Source organism: Sardina pilchardus, chromosome 2, assembly GCF_963854185.1.
Source record: "Sardina pilchardus chromosome 2, fSarPil1.1, whole genome shotgun sequence".
Classification (NCBI taxonomy): Eukaryota; Metazoa; Chordata; class Actinopteri; order Clupeiformes; family Clupeidae; genus Sardina; species Sardina pilchardus.
This window is the reverse complement of record NC_084995.1, coordinates 24,671,033-24,692,553: the sequence shown is the minus strand read 5'-3', so window position 1 is coordinate 24,692,553 and position 21,521 is coordinate 24,671,033. Positions and strand designations below refer to the sequence as shown.

At 49.2% G+C, this 21,521-nt stretch overlaps 2 protein-coding genes across 5 annotated transcripts in view; one reads left to right on the top strand and one right to left on the bottom strand.

Annotated features, from left to right (window-relative positions):
- Positions 1 to 14,822, top strand: part of fam13a (family with sequence similarity 13 member A) — a 58,598-nt gene extending 43,776 nt beyond the window's left edge. The window contains exons 15-26 of one of the 3 annotated variants that reach the window (XM_062523120.1): positions 3,047 to 3,158; positions 5,738 to 5,803; positions 7,994 to 8,210; positions 8,370 to 8,511; positions 8,623 to 8,704; positions 9,054 to 9,259; positions 9,427 to 9,510; positions 10,374 to 10,469; positions 11,590 to 11,673; positions 12,428 to 12,624; positions 12,752 to 12,853; positions 13,016 to 14,822. In XM_062523120.1, coding sequence (XP_062379104.1) covers positions 3,047 to 3,158; positions 5,738 to 5,803; positions 7,994 to 8,210; positions 8,370 to 8,511; positions 8,623 to 8,704; positions 9,054 to 9,259; positions 9,427 to 9,510; positions 10,374 to 10,469; positions 11,590 to 11,673; positions 12,428 to 12,624; positions 12,752 to 12,853; positions 13,016 to 13,139 — 1,512 coding nt within the window. In that variant the 3' untranslated portion in view covers positions 13,140 to 14,822. The remainder of the gene's footprint in view (positions 1 to 3,046; positions 3,159 to 5,737; positions 5,804 to 7,993; positions 8,211 to 8,369; positions 8,512 to 8,622; positions 8,705 to 9,053; positions 9,260 to 9,426; positions 9,511 to 10,373; positions 10,470 to 11,589; positions 11,674 to 12,427; positions 12,625 to 12,751; positions 12,854 to 13,015) is intronic. The other 2 variants (XM_062523130.1, XM_062523124.1) reach the window with 2 other exon arrangements.
- A 1,863-nt stretch (positions 14,823 to 16,685) lies between these two features.
- The window catches only part of LOC134067626 (probable E3 ubiquitin-protein ligase HERC3), a 32,357-nt gene continuing 27,521 nt past the window's right edge, over positions 16,686 to 21,521 (bottom strand). For both annotated transcript variants that reach the window (XM_062523003.1, XM_062523012.1), the window contains 3 exons: positions 19,442 to 19,625; positions 18,008 to 18,110; positions 16,686 to 17,418 (listed from right to left, as the gene is read on the bottom strand). In XM_062523003.1, coding sequence (XP_062378987.1) covers positions 17,210 to 17,418; positions 18,008 to 18,110; positions 19,442 to 19,625 — 496 coding nt within the window. In that variant the 3' untranslated portion in view covers positions 16,686 to 17,209. The remainder of the gene's footprint in view (positions 17,419 to 18,007; positions 18,111 to 19,441; positions 19,626 to 21,521) is intronic.

The window sequence follows — 21,521 nt, the reverse complement described above, 5'->3', positions numbered from 1 at the left end:
AAACAGGAGGTGTTGTTCTCAATGGGTAAAGAGTGATTTGACTTAGGAAGGACAGTGTAATCAGAGCAGCGGCGATACTACGTGTTTATGGATACGTTGTTTGGGTTAGCTTTGCTAAAAAATGCCTTTGCAGTATGCACAGAGATTGTATGGTTGTTTAGACTGATGTTCTCATAGTTCACAAGTATAATCGTTGTTTATTATTATAATTTGACTGCAAAGGTTTCAGAGTTTAGATATTATTCAAATATTATTATAAAAATCAAAAAGTGTGAGCAACATCTGTGACCTTATGCTCAGCACAGAGTTGACACATGGGACGATAGGCGCTGCATCGCTCTGCATCAAGCACCCCAGGCACAGTCTCATCCCTTTTAATCCTCTGTGTGTGTGTATGTGTGTGTGTGTGTGTGTGTGCTTCCATATGTATGTCCTCAGTAGGAGACTGTAATACAACAGTATTAGGGCAGACCCCCACTGAGAAACTGTACCACGCATGACCAGTATAGATTATGTAATTGGGGCAGCAGCGGACGAACTGAAGCAGCGCTTGCCGTTACCTCACAGCTGAGGGACTGCCCCCGCAACCCCCCAGACAAGCCTCACAAGACCCTCGCTGGACTTTGTGTGTCTGTAGTGGTTGCACAAATTGCTGCACTGAGATAGCTTCTTAGCTTTCACATTTAGGTTTATGCTTTTCAAAATAATGAGTGAAACTTAAATGTTCTCAAGTGGTATCCATGCCCGTTTTGAATGTCATACCCTCAAGTGTCATAGCTAGTCTAAACAGTGGTAATAATTGATTTGCTAAATGACCCTGAGTCATTATTTCCTTTCCTACACTGATATAACATTAAAGTGATCAAAACCCAGTCACACATGAAGCCAAAACCTTCTGTTAATCATTAAAACATTCCGCTCTGTTCAGCCTCATTCACAACATTTCAATGGTCTGTTTAATGTGTTCTCACTGAGGTGCCATTGACACTGTGATTGCATCAAGGCCAGTTTAACCTGTGACTTGGATTGGTGAAGGATTGGTGAAGTAGGGTTTGTCTGTTATTGTTGTGTGCTTGCGTAGCCGGTGACAAGTTAGTGGGGCGTGCGTCACGTGAGCTTTGCCTAAGGAGCTCACTGAAGTCAAACAGCCTTCATTGTTCTCTCTGAGCAAGTGCTAATGGCTCCTTCAGTAGGTTGTCAAAGCTGTTTGTTTGTGTCCTAAATGGCTGTGTAAACGTGTGTGGGTGTGTGTGTGTGGGTGTGTGTGTGATTTACCTAATGATCTCACGGTTGATTTTACTCTTTTTATTGTAGTTAAAAGTTTCCATGTGTATGCATACAGCATGTCTGTGTACAATATGTTTTGATTATGGGCACCCAATGCCGTGTGCACGTAAACAGTGGGAGTAAACACTGTCAGTATTTAGTGGGAGAGGACATTTCCGTGGCCGCAGTGCAAGTGTGCTGTGAGTGAGTGCCAGAGCAGATGCTGAGCAGCATAGCTCCACTTCAAACAACCGCCATCCACATGAGGACTCTGGCAGTTGACAGCTGGAGCCAACAGCTTGTGTTTCCATCTCTGCGGTGGTGATTTCTCCATGTCACAAACCACGCCTCGCGCGAAACCGCCCAGACTTAGAGAGAGAGAGGGCGCGTGGCGGGAGTCGCCGTTGATCACATTAAACTAATGAAGATGAATGAAGATTAGTCTCCGTGTTGTAAATATAGCAGACGTCTGTGCCAGAGATAGGTGTTACTCATAGGCAAGGCAATGCCCAGACTCTGGCGTACTGGCATAACATTAGAAAAATGACTAGTGCATTCACTGTAAATAGCAGATGCTTTGCGTCCGTTGGCTCTCAGGGTCTCCGGTAACGTTTGGCGTACAGTAGGGATAAGAATAGCAGTGGTAGTCACGGTGGGTTTTAAGAGCTGGTAACATGGTGTAATTGGAGTTGGACTGTGCTGTGGTGTCCAGGCGAGTGGGCTATCTGGCTGTGGTCAGGGTGAGGCGGGGCTGCGCTGGGCTGGGCTGGAGAGTGAATTGTGACTTGCTTCCAGCAGGTAATGCTCTGCTCTGATCTGATCTGATCTGATCTGATCCAAAAATAGCCCCTCCCCCCTCCCTTCCCGTCCCACGGCCCATGCAGCACAGGCGGAAGTGTGAGCCAGCAGGGCCAGGGCTTAGCTCCGAGTCCTGGCTGTGAGCACTGAGCAGAGCCTGCTGCCTGCAGGATCAGAGAGAGAGAGGAAGAGAGAGAGAGAGAGAGAGAGAGAAAGAGAAAGGGAGAGAGAGAGGGAGAGAAAGGCGAAACAGCAGGCATGAAAAACAAGTTACTGGTGAGTGATCAGTGAATAGCAAATATTTTTAGAGAGAGTTCTGTTTTTTCCCTGCACAGAGATTGATGGCTGGTGTATGTGTGGGAAAGAGCAGGCTGGCTAGAGAGAAGTATGCCTGCCTGTGTCAGGGAGCAGGACTTCCAAGCAATCCTGCCTGCATGCTTTGCATGCTCTGCCTTGCTGACTCTCCCTGTGCACTCCCCCTCCCCCCACCTCCCCCCACCTCCCCCCTGCCGAGCACTAGTGACACAAACAACTCTAGAGGTGCAGTGAGGCGGTGAATATAGGCAGATTTGAAGAGAGAGAGAGAGAGAGAGAGAGAGAGAGAAGCAGGAAAAGAAGAAAAACACCCACTAACAGACACGCGCAGACTGTCATAAGCGTGCATGCACACACACACACACACACTCACGTACACACACACACACACACACACACACACACAACAGATGGGGGGTGTGGAGGGGGGTGGAGGGGCATGTTTTTGGCCAGCAGCCTCAGCCAATGGAGCAGCAGGGGTTTGGGGTTTGTCCCAGCCGGTCCCGCCTCCTCCCTCTGTGACAGGCGGCTGAGGGGCGGAGCCAGGCAGGCACAGACAGTGCATGGGAGAACTTAAGGAGCACGCAGCCCCCACTCTCCTCTAATTTCTGTTTATCCCGTCTTCTCCCTTTTCCCTCTCGACTGCGTGGACACACTCTCACCACAGACGCCTGCCATGAAGATCCAGGAGGCTCTCAGTGGCTCGGACCCTGGAGAGGGCTGCGAGGACGTGCCTCGTCTGGACCTCTCCTCCCTCACCGAGGACAACAACTGGGGAGGTGAGTGGGCTTCTCTCTCTCTCTCTCTCCCTCTCTTTTCTCTTTCTCTCTCTCCCATTCCTGCATTCTTCCTGTCTGCCTCTCCCCGTGCTCCGTGGTGTGGGTTTGTAAGCACATGGGGGGCAGCTGCGAGGCTGCTTGCTCCATGGACTTGAGCTGTTGCTCCATGCAAGGGAGAGGGAAGCACAGAAGCATGCTTCTTTTCAACCAGCCTCTTTTTGTTTTTGCTCCACCGCACACGAGGGATGGTACTGTGTCTGACGGCGTATTGTGTTTTTGAGATCCTCAACCTTAAATGCTGGAATAACAGGAAAATCTGGATTTGTTATGTCAGTTTTTTTTTTTTTTTTTTCCTGTTTATTTTTTTTCTCCTTTGTGAGAGAAACATTTTTGATTGGCCAGCTGTCACTACTGTTTGGAGACTGTTGCATTGTGGAGCTAATGAGATAGCTCAAGCGTGAATAGTCAACAAGTGGACAGGGCTGCGTTTGGAACCTCTCAGCTTGTTGTGTCCAGAGGTGAAACCCACCCTCCCAGACACTGGAAAACATGTTGAGTTTTACTGGGAGGATTTAAAGGGTGGCTCTGAGTTTCATGTGCTTGGTTTCACATTGTTAACTGTTCAGTTGTACAATCAGCCTCTTTACCAACACAGTGTTAATGTTCTCTGTGCTTTAGTTTGATTCTGTTGTAAACAAAAATATAATCAGAAATCCTCCCGTTACTCATTTATTACCAATCCATTTTCCATGGGAAAAAAAGTTTAATGTTTGCTGGGAAAGGATGCAATTAGTGCCTGTGGGATAGAAGAGTAACATTTGTGCCCTGCCTTTGGCACAGAGCCTCAGCCCTTGGCACGGTTATCCATTGGCTGTGATCAGTGGCCGTTTAACCAGAGGGCAGCAGAGAGAGCAGGCGTTGGCTGCTCGTGGTGTTGGATGTAGAGAGTGCTGTGTGTGGTGTGGTGTGGTGTGGAGCCCAGCAGTGGGAGGAGGCGCTGGTCCTGATGGGGCCTGCCGAGTGAGTGGGCGCTCGCTGGGCTGCTCTGCCCTGCCCTCACCTGCGCAGGTACATCCTCCACGCTCGGCGTCTGCCTTTGTCCCTGGGCGCCTGCACATCGGCAGACTTGCACAAACATGCCGGAACCTTCCCCGTGACCTTGGTAACGCGAATCTAGCCAAAGCAAAGTGTGTCTTGTCTCTGTGTGTTTGTGTAGCACTCTGTAGGAAGGCGGGTGGAGGTATGCCTTGTCTTTTTTTAAAGTGACACAATTTCTCAACTTGGCAGTCGTGGTCTGGCAGCGCAGATGTGCCTTTATCACTTCATCTCTATCACCACCTGTCTTTTTACACACACACACACACACACACCCTTCTGCTCCCATCAGAGGCTCAGCCCTCAGTTGGCACCTTCAAGGGCTGTCTGTTGCCTGTTTGGTGAAGCCCATAAATCCCAGACATCCCTATGCCCCATCACAGACTAGCTCCCTCTAGTGGTCAGAGCGGTACAACGCTTTCCACCACGACCCTATGGCACACAGAAATGAGGGCTTCATTAAATAATCACAAATGCTTTCTGCTCCCCTGCACCACATGGAAAGATCTCCCTAGCAACTCACCTGGGAGCTGGGAGTGCATTTCCTTGCTTGTGGTTCGTGTGCCCTCACGCATGCAGAGTTGATGATAAGGAGCTGGATCTCACATGTCCCTGTTGCCAAATGAGAGGATTGTCTCCAAAGGTGTCTCGCTACCTTCCCGGGAAAATCAATTTGGTAGTCGTAATCCTGTAATCAAGCCCCTAAGATATCTCTGTCAATACGTGTAAGCTCTTGTGGCTCAATGTTCCCTGCTGCTGCGCTCATGGCTTTAACTGGCTCTCAGCGGTCTCAAAGGTTGGCAGTGGCTGCCTTTGATAGTCTTCTGTGGTATTTGACAGTTTTGAGTGATACTCTGCACAGAGTCCTCCACTCTTTGGATTGGGCGAGGTGGTAGGTGTTCCGCTGGCATCTTGTGTGTGTGTGTGTTGCTCGCGCGCACATCTTCTCACCAGATCCAGACCAGTGATGGGCCCGACGGGCCCCGCTGAGATGCCATGTCCTTAAAGCAGTGGTGAGGATGGAGCAAAACAAGCCATCACGTGTAAATCATTACTCCTCCACACAGTTCATTATGAGAATACTGAAGTGTGCATGTTTGTGTGTGTGTGTGTGTGTGTGTGTGTGTGTGTGTGTGTGTGTGTGTGTGTGTGTGTGAGTGTGAGAAGAGGTTAGATGAGGGACCTTTGCCCCAGTGGTGGTGCAGCCAAAGCTGTTTCTCAAGAGCAGCGACAGGTGCCCATGCCAGCGCACTGCAGTGCAGAGCTCTGCTGTCCTCCCTGCTGCCAGGCAGACGGGCACCCGCGGCTCCGTGCCACAGACTTACACCTCTCTTTCACCCTTCCCTCTCTTCCCTTCCTCTCTCACTCTCTTTCCTGTCCTTTTATTTCATCTTCTTGTCTTTTGTTCTGTCCTCATAGATGCTCATCTTGTTTTTCTCTCTCTCCTTTTCTTCCCCCCTTTTGTTTTCTCCACCTTCTGCTAGATTCGCCGTTCTTTAGCGCTCCTTTCCTTGATTTCAAAAGCTTCTTCCAGCAGTGTTACTATGAGGGTAAGTGGCTGTTCTAGAGGGCTGTTAGCTGCGTGAATGCCGCCCCCCCCCCCCCCCCTCCCTTCCCCATGACATTTCATTCTGCACGGCAACATCATAAAGCATGGCGCTCTGTCACGTTACAGACCCAAATTAAATACACTGGCAACCTTTTGCTTTCCAAAGGCTGGGCAGAATGATGGCCCCTTTATGGAGTGTTGCTATAGAGCAACAGACTGGCCTTCATTAAAAGAGGCCCTGCCTCCCCGCTAGGGTGGCATTTTACCGCCAATACGCCTGCCTCCACTGTGGAGTCTGTACCCATTAGCAGGACTTATGCTTTGCATGTTGAATGAGTGGTTAGCGCGTAGCCGCCTGTACCCAACATGCCTGGACATGTGCCTTGGTAATGGCCCTGACGCCTCTGAGAGGCCTGGCTCCTGATCGCTGCGCTGCGCTGTCAGCCTCCCCATACGTATTCCTCCCGGCCAGCCACGCCCTCTGCCTGCAGGGAGCCCAGCGTGCTGGTGACGTGTGGGCCGAGTGCAGGGGCCGCCGCGCTGAGCTTCACGTGGCTGTGGTCTCGGACCGCCCGGGACAGGCCTCTCATCCTCAGCTTGGGTGCCTGCTACGTGCCGCAGAGCACCATGCAGCGCTAGAGGGACGGAGCACAAACAACAAGTTGACCACGGCACAGAGCAGCGTTGTCACGCTAGCTAGCTCCAGCTCCACCATAGCCTTTCCCCCTAGTGTTGCTCTGCAGGCCCTAGTGTTGCTCCAGCTCCACCATAGCCTTTCCCCCTAGTGTTGCTCTGCAGGCCCTAGTGTTGCTCCAGCTCCACCATAGCCTTTCCCCCTAGTGTTGCTCTGCAGGCCCTAGTGTTGCTCCAGCTCCACCATAGCCTTTCCCCCTAGTGTTGCTCTGCAGGCCCTAGTGTTGCTCCAGCTCCACCATAGCCTTTCCCCCTAGTGTTGCTCTGCAGGCCCTAGTGTTGCTCCAGCTCCACCATAGCCTTTCCCCCTAGTGTTGCTCTGCAGGCCCTAGTGTTGCTCCAGCTCCACCATAGCCTTCCACCCTAGTGTTGCTGCCCCTACTGTTGTTGCCCCTCCACCATAACCTTTCCCCCCAGTGTTGCTCTGCAGGCCCTACTGTTGCTGCCCCTCTACCATAGCCTTTCCCCCTAGTGTTGCTCTGCAGGCCCTACTGTTGCTACTCTCTCCCTCTAGGCCTCCCCTCTTGTGACTGGTCCAGTGAGCTAGTCATATAATGCACAAAGCACACAGTACACTAAATGAACAGTAAGGCAGCTGTCTGAGCCTCCCCCCTCCCCCTTAGATAACTGTCTTTGTGTGGGCTAACCCGTGTAAGACCTCTCCTCCGGACACTCCCCCATCACCCCATCATCCAGTGGCAGATGCAACCCCCCCCCCTAGGCTAGAGGAACATCTGTCAAGGCCCGTGGAAATGTACTCCCTGTCGCGGCCTTGTTGGAGGCTCTTGTGACAGGTGTGGCGGGAAGGGATATTCTGATATGAGGCTTCACTGTGACCAGAAAGGGTTAGCCAAGTAGAAGGAGTACGGTAACCGTGAGATAGCATCACAGTAGCAAAACATTACACTCAAAAAGTAATAAATATATCACACACACACACACAAACATGTACACGTGGAGTGGTTGGCTGTGTATACACCAGAGTCAGCAGCAGCAGCTAGTGTTTGCTCTGCCCCTCTCCCTGGGCACGGTGGCCTTGCAGTATCAGTGGCCAGCTCTCTGTTCCCGCCCGGGCACCAGATAAAGATGTTTGCTTTGACTGAGTGGACGGACAGCCATGCCAAGTTCCACAGTCCACGCCTGGGCCTCGCGTGTGTGTGTGTTTGCCCACCACCGCGCCCTCTGCCGTGCCACACTCGCCCCTGGCGTCTAAGTGCTGCTCCGTCATGCTTGAGGATGATGTGCACAGCATCGGTAGAGTGGAGCACCCATCTCACTGGAGCACATCTGAGCCACTCGCATCTGAGCGTTGGTGGGCCTGGAGATAACAACAGAGTTCATGCACGTCAGCCCTGTTGCAATAGAGTGCCTTCTCCCTTCCCATTTAGTTTGTTTGCTCAGCCTTCAAGTGACCTAGATGCAGATTGCAGTAGTGCCTTTTAAACTCAGCATGAGGTGTAATGTGTGTGTGTGTGTGTGTGTGTGTGTGTGTGTGCAGACCCAGTGCCAGCATACTCGTCCTGGCAGAGGGAAAGCATGGACCGTGAGGAGGCTCGTCTCTCGCCCCACGCTGGAGGCAGACTTATCCGACAGCTCCTGGAGGAGGACAGCGACCCCATGGTCTCGCCGCGCTTCTACGCCTACGGACACTGCCAGCAGTACCTGGACGACACCGAGGTGCCCCCCTCGCCTCCCAACGCACATTCCTTTGTCAGGTGAGTGGAGAGGAGTGCTGGATGGACGACGTGCTGGAATTTAGGGATGATCTGTGTGATTTAGTGGGGAGATCAGAGTCTGGATCTCTCCGTGAGCACCAGGAGATAGCTGGAATTCACCAGTCTTATTTATCGGTCTTTCTATTTTGAACCTACTAGTCGGAGGAGAAGTTCATCTCTTGGCTCGTGCGATGATGACCGTGAAGAGTTGACCTCAGCTCAGCTTTCAAAAAAGATTCACAGCCTGAGAAGGAAGATTCGCAAATTCGAGGAGAGGTTTGAAGACGAACGCAAATACAGGGTGAGCCAAATATTTTCAACTGTGAACAGATTACAAAATGGCTGCCACTGTGTAATGTGGGCAAGGTGATGTTAATTGTTATTAATTCTACTTTGTTGTTTTCTCCCACAGCCCTCTCATGGTGACAAAGCTGGCACCCCTGAAGTACTGAGATGGATGAATGAGCTGGCCAAGCTGAGCAAAGACCTGAAAGGTAAAAGCCTGAAGAGAGCCCAGAAAGCAGCCAAAGAGGAAGGGGAAAACGATTAGCATTATTAGAGTGATTAGCATGTGGTAAACCACGCTAATCCAACTCTCATGACATTTGTTCAACCACCAAATCAACACGGCTGTATGAGACGTCATTGTTATCAGTCTAATTCCTCATTCATAAAAAAGAGAAAATCGGGAGGGTGCATTAGGGAAAGTCGCACCACCAGGGACTAAATCCAACTTGTTTTTTTTTTTTTTTTCTCTCTCTCTCTCTCTCCTTTCCTGACGTCTTCCCGAGCGTGTGAAAATAAATGGGGTTTGTTTATTGTTTCCTCTTCTTGGTCCGTCAGAGCACAAGCTGATGAAGTCGGAGGAGGACCTGACGCCCCTCCCGCGCCAGCGCAGCAACACGCTGCCCAAGAGCTTCGGCTCCCAGCTGGAGAAGAAGCCCAGCGAGGCCAAGGCCCCCAAGCCGCCCGTGGAGACCACGCTGGAGACGGTGATGGCCAAGCTGGAGGAGAAGCGGCTGGAGGTCAGCCGTCCAGAGGACATCAAGGTACGCTCACCACAAACATCTACCGCACAGTCCCACTCGTATCTTCTCCACCAGCCATAGTGTTTATCTTGAGATAAGAGTGCCCAAGAGTGCTTACTGGAGCAGAAGCTCATGAATTAGGTGCCCAGTGGTAAACAAAGCATCCTTGTGTCTGTGTGACTGTACAGGACATGACTCGTGAACAGATTGCTGCAGAGAAAGTGGCCCTCCAGAAAGCCCTGCTCTACTACGAGAGCATCCATGGGAGACCGGTGAGTGTGTATGAGTGTGTGTGTGTGTGTGTGTGTCTGTGTGTGTGTGTATGTGCAGTATTACTGTCTGCATTATCCAAGATACATCCCCCCGCAGTTAAGTAGGCGCCTGTCATTCGCTGCTCTCCCTTTTTCGCCGAGTGCATTAAAGTCAGCCTCGCGCCCAGCGTGACCCAGTTTAGTGTTGGCGGGCCGAGTGATCCCACGGAGTTGGCTGTCTGAGGGGGTGAGGGATCGTGTCTGTTTGGGATTCCACACCCACTCTCCCCGCTGGGAGCCTCAGCCAGCGGCCCCAATTCTGTCATGAGGTCTCCACATAGCTTAGCTTAGCCTCTCCGCATAGCTGCTGTCTTTACTCTCCCTGCTGCAGGGCTTACATAGCTAGCATTGTCTCACGTGTTTGTTTTGGTTTTTTTGTTTGTCAAGTGTTTAAGAGCGGCCTGCCTAAAATGAATTTAAGAGCTGTAAACAAACACCGCGGTGGACTGGACAACAGCACCGTTGCCATGGCGATTTCTAGCAGAGCTTGGAACCCAGTGAAGTCTTATGGCATTGAGTCTAATTGAAATAATTGCTGCCATCAAGTCCAGTCCACGGTGGTTCCGAACCCTCGTGAAAAAAGATCAGCACAAGGGCCCGTGCCCAGTGGGTGACCTCTGTTGGGGACAGAATGTTCAGGGGGGGGGCAGTTTTAACCGCACGTGCCTCACGAGATCTCTGTGGACCGGATGGAGGGAATGTAGGTCAGGCTGTCATCTTGCACCATATTAGTATAGTAGAGAGGTACACTAGATCCATCAAGACAGCTGTAATTTAATGAAGCTCTCTCTCTCCCCCCGCCCCCCTTCCGTCTTTAACTTCAGGTTACCAAGAGTGAGAGGCAGATCATGAAGCCCCTGTATGACAGATACCGCCTTGTCAAGCAGATCTTGTGCAGAGCATCCACCATTCCTGTAATTGTGAGTATAAACCTTCTCGCCTCTTACTTGTTCTTTCCACCAGCCCCAGCCGAGCCATTGTTTGAAATATTGATGTAGCCAGGGCTAATATGGTAACAGTGCGAGAGACTGGCATCAGTTCACCGCACTGCACTCCTGCAAAATGAATGAGCTCATGCTGTTAGCAGAGCAGAAATGTGGTTCTGAGTCATTACTAGCCACCGTGGTAGCAAGTCATCATTGGCCAGAGCTAGCACCAGTTTCAGCCCAGGTGTTAGCATTAGCCACAGTAGCCCTGGCCCTGGTGCACCATGGTCCTTTGTAGAGTCACTAAACCCCGGCTTTAGCTGGCTCAGTGGATCCTCTGGTCTTAAAAGGATCAGGGGTGACACGAAAGGGTCAGATCACTCAGCACAGGAGTCTTTGGACAGCACACCCACTCACAGAGACGGAGAGAATATGGCCTAAAAGATAACATTTTAAAAAGAGGTCACATGGCCATCCTGTCCAGGGACAACAATGCCTCTTAAGATACATAAATCCTACTTTCCACATAGTGGAATCAGTACTCTCAAGTCTTGTGTCCTTCATATCAGCTGACAATATTAAAATGTTTGTATTATATTATCTGGATTTTTATTATATAATCCGTAAGCTTCACACTTGATATATATTTATTATATAATACTTAAATCCCTATTATATAAATTGGAACACTGACTTGTACTTCAGAGAGCAGATTGTGTACTTGGTCTCATGCACAGTGAAGTTGTCACTAATAGTAGTGACAGTAGATCTGCACAGTGAAGTTGTCACTCATAGTAGTGACAGTAAATCTGCAAAGCTGCAGTCCCTAAATGCCCTGTCCTCTGTCAAAGAACCGGGCAGCCTACATTGTGGAGGAGTGACATCACCCTCTCTGTTATGATCAACCGCGGGACTGGTTTTAAGCCAGCTCTTTGCTCCAGGCCATAGCATCACCATCACTGACTGATGACTGATGGTGTCTAAATGATTTGGAGTCAGTGGGGGCGTGTGCTCAGGTGGTTAGGCTCCGTGCTCAGATGAGACTGTACTGCACTGCGCTGCGATGAGTCAGTGCCGCGGTGGTAACCTGGTTGTTAATTGACATCTATAACAGGGCTCCCCTTCCAGCAAGCGCAGAGGTCCTCTGCTGCAGCCCATTATTGAGGGCGTACCAGCGCTGTTCTTCGATGACATCAAGGTGAAGAGCGACGGCAGCTCGACAGCTTGAATCACGCCTCTCCTGCAACCCCCCCCCCATCCTACTCATGACCCCCCCCCCCCCCCCCCACCACCACCACCCTACTCATGACCTCCCCCACCCTCCCAAATCCCTCCAGAAAACATGATTGCTGTTCAAGCCTGTTCAAATCTGTGTGCCCAATCACTAGTCGCACAGCCGCATGTGTGACTTGTTGGCCTTGATTGACTAATGCAGCAGGACATGTCGGATCAAACCGACAGGGCAAAGAGCCAGCACAGGGCCGAGCAGTAGGGACGTTTGCTTGTGTGTGGTATGTGAAGCTATCCCATTGGACCATGCATCAGATCACACCCAATGCATACTACACATGTTCCAGTGGCCCAGACTGCCCTAACAGCACCTTGACGCTTCCCTGAGCATAGCAACAGGGCATGAACTCTCTTAACATGGTTCCATCATAGCAGTCTCCAATCAACAGCTGGCAAAGTGAATCACTCAATGGCCTTTCCTCTAGAGCATTTTATTTCTGTAGACGCTGTTTGGGTTTTTGTTTTGTTTCTCAGCGAATGTGCAATGGTGACTAACCCAAAACGCCTGATTCTGCAGTGACAGCAAGCTGCCTTGCCTGTAACCTCGCCGCTAGTCACAACTTTCCCCAAACCCCAGACTCTTCATCGCCTCCTCTCTCTCTCTCCCTCTCTCTCTCTCTCTCTCTCTCTCTCTCTCTCTCTCCCTCACTCTGGCCCCGTAGGAGGAGGAGGACGGCTCGGAGGACGACGGCGATTATAAAACCCAGTTCACCGTGACCGTGCGGCCCGAGCTGAGCGTGCTGGGCTTCCTGGAGCAGCTGGACGAGAGCGGAGACACCTTCATCTCGCCCGTGGACGAGCTCTCGCCCTCCAAGAACACCACAGACATGAGGCTCTCCAACCTGCACGCTGCCACTATGTAAGTAACACACAGATTGACTGGAGGGGCAGCCTGTAGCTCTGGCTCAGGTGTACACTGTTGGCCCTGATGTGAGAGAGAGACAGTGCTGATGATGAATACCTCTCCGCCCACCTACTGTACACAGGCCAGAGCTGGTGGAGCACCTGCAAGAGGCCCGCGACGAGAAGAAAAGAATCCGCAAGAACCTCCGGGAGTTTGAGGATCAGTTCTTCAGGCAAAATGGAAGGTGAGTGTTTCCCCTTTGCTTTCGAAAATGGGTGCACAAAGAATTTCTTGGCACAAAAGTCCTCTGTGTCGCAAGACTTTGTAGCTTAGCCAAACTTGCTCTTGAGAGTCAGCCATTTCCTAATGTTGGTCCCTTCCTCCCTTCCTCAATGTGTTCCCATAGAAACGTGCAGAAGGAAGACCGCTCGCCCTTGGCAGTGGAGTACAACGAGTACAAGCACATCAAAGCTAAGCTCAGGCTGCTCGAGGTCCTCATCAGCAAGCGCGACTCCTCCAAGTTCATCTAGAGACGTACGCCAACAACACACAAGCAAACAGGAAGCTGGAGCCCGTGCTCCACCACTCATCCATCCACACAAGTATCCATCCATCCATCCATCCATCCAGCCATCCGGCGCTAACACGTACCCACCAAATTGGACATGTTTTTTCTCTCGTCCTCTCTCCCACACCATCTGTGTCACACATTTGGCCAAAGGGGGAGCCAAGTACGGCGTGACTCAGACCCAACTGAAACTGTTGGTGCCCTGCCCCCCCACCCCACCCCACCCCCCTCTGGAGCTGCCCTGCCAGGCCAGCCACGGTGGCCCAGGCACAGCACACCCCAGCTGGGCCCTGGGGCACTCCCTTGTCGGGCCTCACGGCCCTGGAACTCCGCACCAACAAGCCTCACTTTCCACACCAACAAACCCACAGACCGCGGCTGTCACTCTTTTCCGACCCAAGGTAACCCTCAGAGAAAGAGAGAGAGAGAGAGAAATAAATAAATGAAGATCTCAAGACAGACCAGGAAGAACCTGTGTGGAGGGCTGTTTGCATGCAACTGAACACCATCCTGTCTGTGTTCAGCTGCATCAGTGGGGCATTTCAAGTATTATACACTATTTGTTGCTTTTATTTATTGAAGTACTTCTATCTCATGTGAGTGTTTATGTTAAATGTTGCAGTTGTTCATCTGATCAAACTCTAAATGGGTTTAGGTAACATCCGTGAGAAAGTCTTACACATTTTGATGTGGGGATATTTGTGACAAGATTTCTTTTTGTCTTTATTATGTGATCAAAAAATATGGTGAGAGTAATTTTGATAAATTGTTGAAGGGAGTCTTTCTTTGTACATACAATTTTAACATCAAACTGCAATCTGCCTACAAATCCTTTTGAGAACTATTTGGGCATTTTGCAGGACAACATGTTGAGTCCTCTGACTTGTTTTTATTTGCTCATTGACTTGTGATTCGTGCCATATTGAAGAAAATGGTTCTGTTCGACTTTTTTTTTAAATGTCAACTAGAAACACTTTTTTTTGTACTCACTTGTATTTCATGTCAGAGTTTTGTAATGTTAACTTCTTGATTGAGTCTGTTTAGATAGAATCAATATTAACCACAACACAGATAGTTTTTTACTGTTTTGAGTTTTCTACTGTTAACAGAGGTGTGAAATCAGCATATTTGGATGTTTTTAAATACCATTATAAGACGAATATGTGCAGAATGATAATCCAAGCTAATACGGTCATCTATTATTGTAGATATGCATTTTGCTTGTACTCACTTCTTTAGCATATATATTTTTTTCTTCCAACTGCAAGATAAGCTCCCAAGTCTCACACTGGTTGTCAGACCTTTGTTGTTGCTGTTCTTAGACGACTCCAGCTCTCACGACCCCAATGATCAAACGGTTGCCATGATATGCATGGGGCAATCTCAATTCTCAAAGAATTCCTGACTGACTGTACTTGCCTATTTCTGTCCGATGGACATGGGGCTAGGCCAGCGTTTCCGGGCCTAAGTAGGCATGTACCCGAGGCTGTCCCCGTTTCTCTCCAGAATGGACGCTTCCAGTGTGACCTTCGTTTTTACTGAATGTAAACACTGATGGAAATAACTGATATGGGTGTGTACATTTTAGTACATGATTGTATTTTGTACATATTATATAAAGCCAAACCTATTTTTACTGATGAAATTCAGTGTGTGGATATCATTTGTGTGTAGGTGTGTGTGTGTGTGTGTGTGTGTGAGTGAGTGAGTGTCCTGGAATAGAATACTGTGTATGAGACATTACGACAAAGCACTAAGCCTGTATCATGGATGTGTGCCATTAGCTTAATAACCAAAATGGAGACCAAAAATTGAGGTGAAATTAATATTTTATTTGCTTTGGAAAAAAATAGATAAAGAAAATAATGTCTTTAATTTGAAAGGTAAAAAAGTAAATATACTAAAATAATCCGATAATAGCCACACAGAAGCCCTTGTTTGCATACATTGGAGGGAGATTATTATTGTTTAATTTTCAGAAACCGTCTCTTTTTAATAATGGATTACTAAATCCCTCAGATGGAGCTGAACGTGTACAGTATTGGGGGTTCAACCCGAATCTCCTAGACCTTACACCAGTACATTTCACACCAGCTCAATAGCGCTGTGTTTACGCATCTGTACAAAAATGTTTATGGTGGAACAGAACGGAACAGAACAGAACAAGAGACCATCACTTCAATCAGCTGTCCTCAAAGGGAAGAGAGAATCCGTCAAGCTTTCAAACCACACAGAATTATTTTAGAAATCAGAATTTCATGGTGAAGTTATTTGATAAATGGGACAGAGTGGGAACAGTTATGAACGATCACATATCGCTAAGGAAAAAAAAACAACTTGACTAGAAAGGGTAATAGTCACAGATGCACCACATATCATACTTCAGCGAGAATGCGAGAGGTGCTTATAAACTTATGGTGGCAGCCTCGAAGACTCCAGCTGCAGTTATCACTGCATGACCGAGTGTTATTGCTATAGCTTTTTAAGGTAATTTCTTTTCCAAACAATTTCTTTTCAAACTCAAGGGCTTGTGGTTCCTGCCTGTGTGGCTACGGCATACATTCCTTTTGGAGACTCCTCTCTCGGGGTCAGTGCCACCGCAAAGAGCGTCCTGAAGGATGTGAGAGGAGTTTCATGTGTCAGACAAACTTAATCAAACATCAACTCATGCTCTTCCACATCCAGCTGTGTTGAATTTCAAAGTGGTCACTACCTGTGCTCAGGAGTCAGGACTGTTGTGGTGCATTAAAATATATATATACATATATATATATATATATATCTTTATTTATTTATGTATACGTTTTTGGATTCCGTTAATAATTTGGATTTGTTTAATATACAACATCATACGAGCAGGCTGAGCTTTCACTCCCAACAACACGCTTGCATGCACACTTATTACAAAGTACAAAATTAAAGACACTAGGCTTCTTTCCCCCCAAATCACCATAAAGTAGGTTTTCCAGTGGCTCATTGTATTGAAGGCAAAAAGGCTGCGAAATGCAAACTGGGGATGCGCTGAACTCATTAATCCCCCCCCGCCCACCCCAACAGCCGGCACAACTGCTCTGCCAAACACAGGAAGAACAAACACGATTAAAAACAGCAGCCTGGGCTCTAGGTCTCGGCCCCTCAGAACGCCAGCCTGGTGCCATTGGCTAATGGACTGCTCTGCATCGTGGTCATGTGCAATCTGTGCTGTCTGTGCTGCTTCAGCCTGGAGCAGCTTGCTGCACTAATGGCAGACACGATGTCCGAGGAACACTGATCTGAGGTCAGGGGTTACAGTGGGAGGGCATTCTGGGGCAGCTCTGTGAAACCCAGCTGAAGCAATTCATCAGCAATTTTAGCATCATCATCGGTGCCTAGATCCTCCCAGGCCTACCCACCCTTTCAACTGACGCACACTGCCCCTATCCACAGAAAACAAGGAAAACAAACATGACATCATGAAGCTCAATAAATTAGCTGGTAAGACCATTTGTGGAAAAACAAACCCCAAAGGTTAGTATCCAAACCCTCCATTTTTATTTACAATGTATATAAGAGTCAGGATTGGAAGGGGTTGTGAAACATATCCTATTTCTTTATCTGAGATGACAAACACCCACAGGGAGGAAAAAATAAAATGAAATTTTGATCTATAAAACACAAAAGAAGTGCTGTATTAATAATAATAATAATAATAATAATAATAATAAGTATGTGCATCTCAATCATATGTAAATTAAAGCTCGTAAAAAATACCAAAAATAATCACTTTTCCTCAGTATTCTCTGTAGGTGCTTAGCCAAGGTTGCCACCTCTAACTCTGTCTATATGGTCCACAGGTTCCCACACCTCAGTCCCACCCACCACAGCCCTCTGCCTTGGCGCTGTTGGTTAAAGTGCAGCATTAGTGACATAGCAGGGATGCTTGGGCCCCTCTCCGCCTGCATGCCACCAGGAACAGGCCTCCTCAGCGCTCACGCCACCCCAGCCTCGGGCCTCTCCTCCAGGGCGTCTGGAGCGAGGAGGGGGCCCAGGTGGTCACACCAGGCTGAAGCCCTCGTACTGCTCCACGGCCTGCGTGAGGCGGCGGCACAGCGTCTCTTTGGTGCGGTAGCACGGCATGTCCAGTAGGTTGTAGCAGGTGTGGGCCACGGGCAGGTAGTGCTCCTCGGCCGAGGTCGACTGGATGACGATGTGCAGGCTGCCCATGCCGTGGATGGGGATGCGATCGCTGCCCGTCAGGAACACTGCGGCAGGAGAGAGACCACAGAGACACCTTCAATCCATCACCTTTAACCTTTCTGTGTTCAATGTGAAAGGCTAGGAGAACTCTACTGGCTGGCTCGCCAAAATGAGAGGACTGCTGATCTGAGTAACTGATCTGCTACCAGTCTGATAGATTCTGGATGTAAGTATTAGGTATGTCACCAGAGCCCTTAGCAGAGGCCCTGAAAGAGACCCCTTCAGAAGACTCCGGCTTTCAAGGGGAAGTTTGTGGTGACCGTGGGAAGGTAACACTCTGTTCCCACAGGCAGACACTGTGCCGTGAATGTAAAAGGTTCAAAATAATGTTTACGTCAACAAAAGTTGACAGATAAAATCTCATTAATTGAGCACTTGATGCTTCCTAAGGTAACGTTTGTACAAACTTTCAGATTTCAGCATCCTCAATTGCAGTGAAAGAATCAGGTCTGCAACTATCGCTGGCCATCGTCAGAAGTAGCATGTTGAGAACTATGTGGAGGACCTCTGCCCAGAACTCCTGACACCATTCTGTAACTTCACAGCAAAAGAGCCATAAATCTGGCAGCCGGTCATGCATGGAACCGCACTTACGTAAGAACTGCTTTTTCTTCTCCAGTGGAAACTCGTGGAACACCTCCCAGAACATGCGCATGGTCGGGTGGGACGCGGAGTACTCGCCCTTATACACAGCGTTCTGGGAAAACAAGAGGAGAGATGAGGAGATTAAAGCGTGGCGTTGGGGATGGATACCAGGGTGTGGCTCAGGCTCACACTCAATGAGAATGTGGGCTACTGTAGGACACTGCCACTCCTCTAGACTGGAGGAGACTCGTGGGATCTCTAGCACTAGTGTGTGAACGACAAGAGTGTGTATATGTGTGTGTGTGTATGTGTGTGTGCGTGTGTATCCTTCTGTTTTTATGTGAGAGGATTTAAGTGGCTGGCAAGAGTGTCCATGATGAATGGTCTGGTCTGGTTGAGCCCTGATGAATGTGTTAGGGGGTGTGTGTTTGTGTCTCTGCCTGTGACTTCCAACATTCAGTACAGTGCTGTGAAAAAAAAAAAGAAAAAACACGAAGGGGGAAAAAAATATTTCCCTGGAAAAGCTAACAGAAAACTCACAGCAGCCTCCTTCCCTTACGCAACACGGGGGCTCGTCCGTGCTGCGCTGGAGCGCTAGGCTACACGCCTGACTGCACGTCCCCATGGCGGAGGGGAAGGTGGGGTGGGGCGGCCCCCTGCCCGAGCATCCCTCTCTGGTTACCCCCCCCCCCTCTCCAGCCCACACCAGCCCAATCTCAGACCACCCTCCTCAACCAACAGCTCTTCAACAACAACATCAACATCATCAACAACAACAACAACGACAACAACAACAACAGCAACAACACCACCACCACCACCACCACCCAGTGCTAACGCTAGTCTCAGGTTTCTCTTGTTATTCTTTGTGTCTGTGGTCACAGAAACCCACGACTGCCGTTGCCATGACAACACCACGGGGCCGGGGGAGGAGAGTAGCCATGGTGAAGAAGCGCGCACTCATTCGTCCACGCTCGTAAAAGAGATAAAACTTTACGAGGAGAGTGTGTGTTGTTCATGCCTACTTGTTGTATGTGTGTTAAGTGTGTGTTCTATTTAATGGCTTGTGTAGCAATCACTGGAGCAAGAAGGCAGTGAATGTCATCACTGGAGCCATTTACTAAAATATATGATCTAGAGACAGTAAAACACACACTTATACACAGTCATAACCATATCTTATGGACAAGATGTGTGTCACAACAACCACAGATAAGATTGGATTTGGACTCAGAGCTCTGACTATAACCTTGGTGAAGGAGAAGAGCTCTCACAGGGAAACGGGCACTTTCCAACAATCCTGGACTACTGTATGTGTCTCTCCATTCATCAGCGTGTGCACACGTGGCTGGGATATGTTGGGCCGTTGTGTTGGAATATGTTTCTGAACTGGCACTGGAAGAGTGTGTGTGTGTGTGTGTGTGTGTGTGTGTGTCTGCTTACGTTCTCCATCTCCTCCCAGTTGTAGTTGCAGTTGCCCACCACCATGGCCATGAGCTCGCAGGGCTGGAACAGGGAGAGGATCTTCCCCCCACACACCTTCAGGAAGCCGCTGGAGAAGGCCGCGTACAGCTCCTGCACCGAGTCCACAAACACGTAGCGCAGGTACGCCGACACAAACTCCATCCTGCAGGGACACACACACACACACGCGCACACGCGCACACGCACAACAGCAGACATTAAGTGTGGAGTTATTGCTAGCGAATATTGGCCACATGGCGCTAAACTTGAGGTGTAGCTAATGCCAAAAAGGCCACACACATCCATGTGAACGCAAGGTCTCCGAGTGGGGGCCCGTACTCAAACACACATACACACACACACACACACACACACGCACACACACACACGCACACACTCTCACGTCTCTGCTCTCATATCTCGCCACTCTAAGATAACATATCTGGCTCAGAGAGCATGCGCTGCTTGCCTGAGAGGTTTGTATCGCTACCATCCACGTAATGGAGAAATGACTGCCACAGGCAAGAACACACACATAAAGTGTAGTGCAGGTGTGTGTGTGTGTGTGTGTGTGTGTGTGTGTGTGTGTGTGTGTATATGCACTCTGGTGCATTGTAAATAACTGTATACCCGTATGCGTGTTAACATCAAGTGCATTATTCTGGGAGGGCGATCTGGTACATGAGAGATTGTGCTGGATCAGGAGTTCTGTTTCTCCACACACACACACACACACACGCACACATGCAAGAGGTCTCCGTCTTCCCGACAGGGCTCGGAGATTGGATGCAGACTGACTAGCGGGCAGTCTGTCCCCCTGCGTGCCAGTGCTCTTTGCTGGGCAGACAGCGAGAGGATGACGACGCGAGATAGCCCTCTAACTCCGCCCACTCACTCACTCTTATCAGGTCATGTGCAAACAGCCCTCACAGGCAGGTGACGAGCTCCAGACGTCCACTTGTGCACACAGCATGTGACCTCACACCAAGCAACTTAATCCACACACACACACACACACGCGCGCACACGCACACACACACTGCTGTAAAGTGTATTAGAATTGATAATCTGGCCTTGTCTTAAAGACTTGTAATCTCTTCAACAAATCAGTCAAGTCCATGTCTAGCAGCAATGCACAGTGCAAGTGCTGGAGCAAATGGGCGTGTCCATGTGTGTGTGTGTGTGTGTGTGTGTAACGAAGGAAGGAAGAAAAGAGCCACTGCAATTTTTTATGATGTCATCCTACAGTTGCTGAGTGATATTCGAATGAGTTGACCGTCATATTATTCAAATTTGTAGTGGTCTCTTAATTTTGAATATGACGGTCAAACTAATTTGAATGTCACTCCGTAACCATAGGATGACATCAGAAAGAGTAGTCAGTGGTCTCTTCATTTTCCCACAGCTATGGACAAATAGACAGATACACACATACAGAGAGAGAGAGCGCGCGAGAGAGAGACAGAGAAAAAGGGAGGAGAAAGGGAGAAAGAGAAAGAGAGAGAGAGAGAGAGAGAGAGAGAGAGAGAGAGAGAGAGAGAGAGAGAGGAGGGAGAGAGAGAGGGAGGGAGGGACGTGATGAAGGCTCATTGTGCACAAGATGGCTGGCCACCTGGCTGGCCCCTACAGCTGGGAGAGCCAGTTGTGAGATGGACGACACAAGTCCATCTCCACTCCTTCCCTCTAATCTATTCTCTCATGCTCACACATGCTTGCTTTTTGCTCTCCACAAATTGAAACATGCAAAACACAAAATCATCCATCTGTTTATTAAATTAAAATGATGACAAATTGGCAGGAAGACACATACACAGAGAAGGAGGGAGGTAGAGACAGACATGGAGAGGAAAAGGAGAGGGAGGGAGAGAGGAGGGAGAGAGGAGGGAGAGAGAGAGAGAGAGCGAGAGCGACTCTCTCCCTCATGTCTGCTGTGATGCCCCTGAGGATTTGGCCATGGAACCAAATGGAATGAAAATGAATAATGCGCTTGGTGTGGATTTGTGTGTAAGTGTGTGTGCCTTTGTGATCCAGGGTGTGTGTGTGTGTGAGTGTGTGTGTG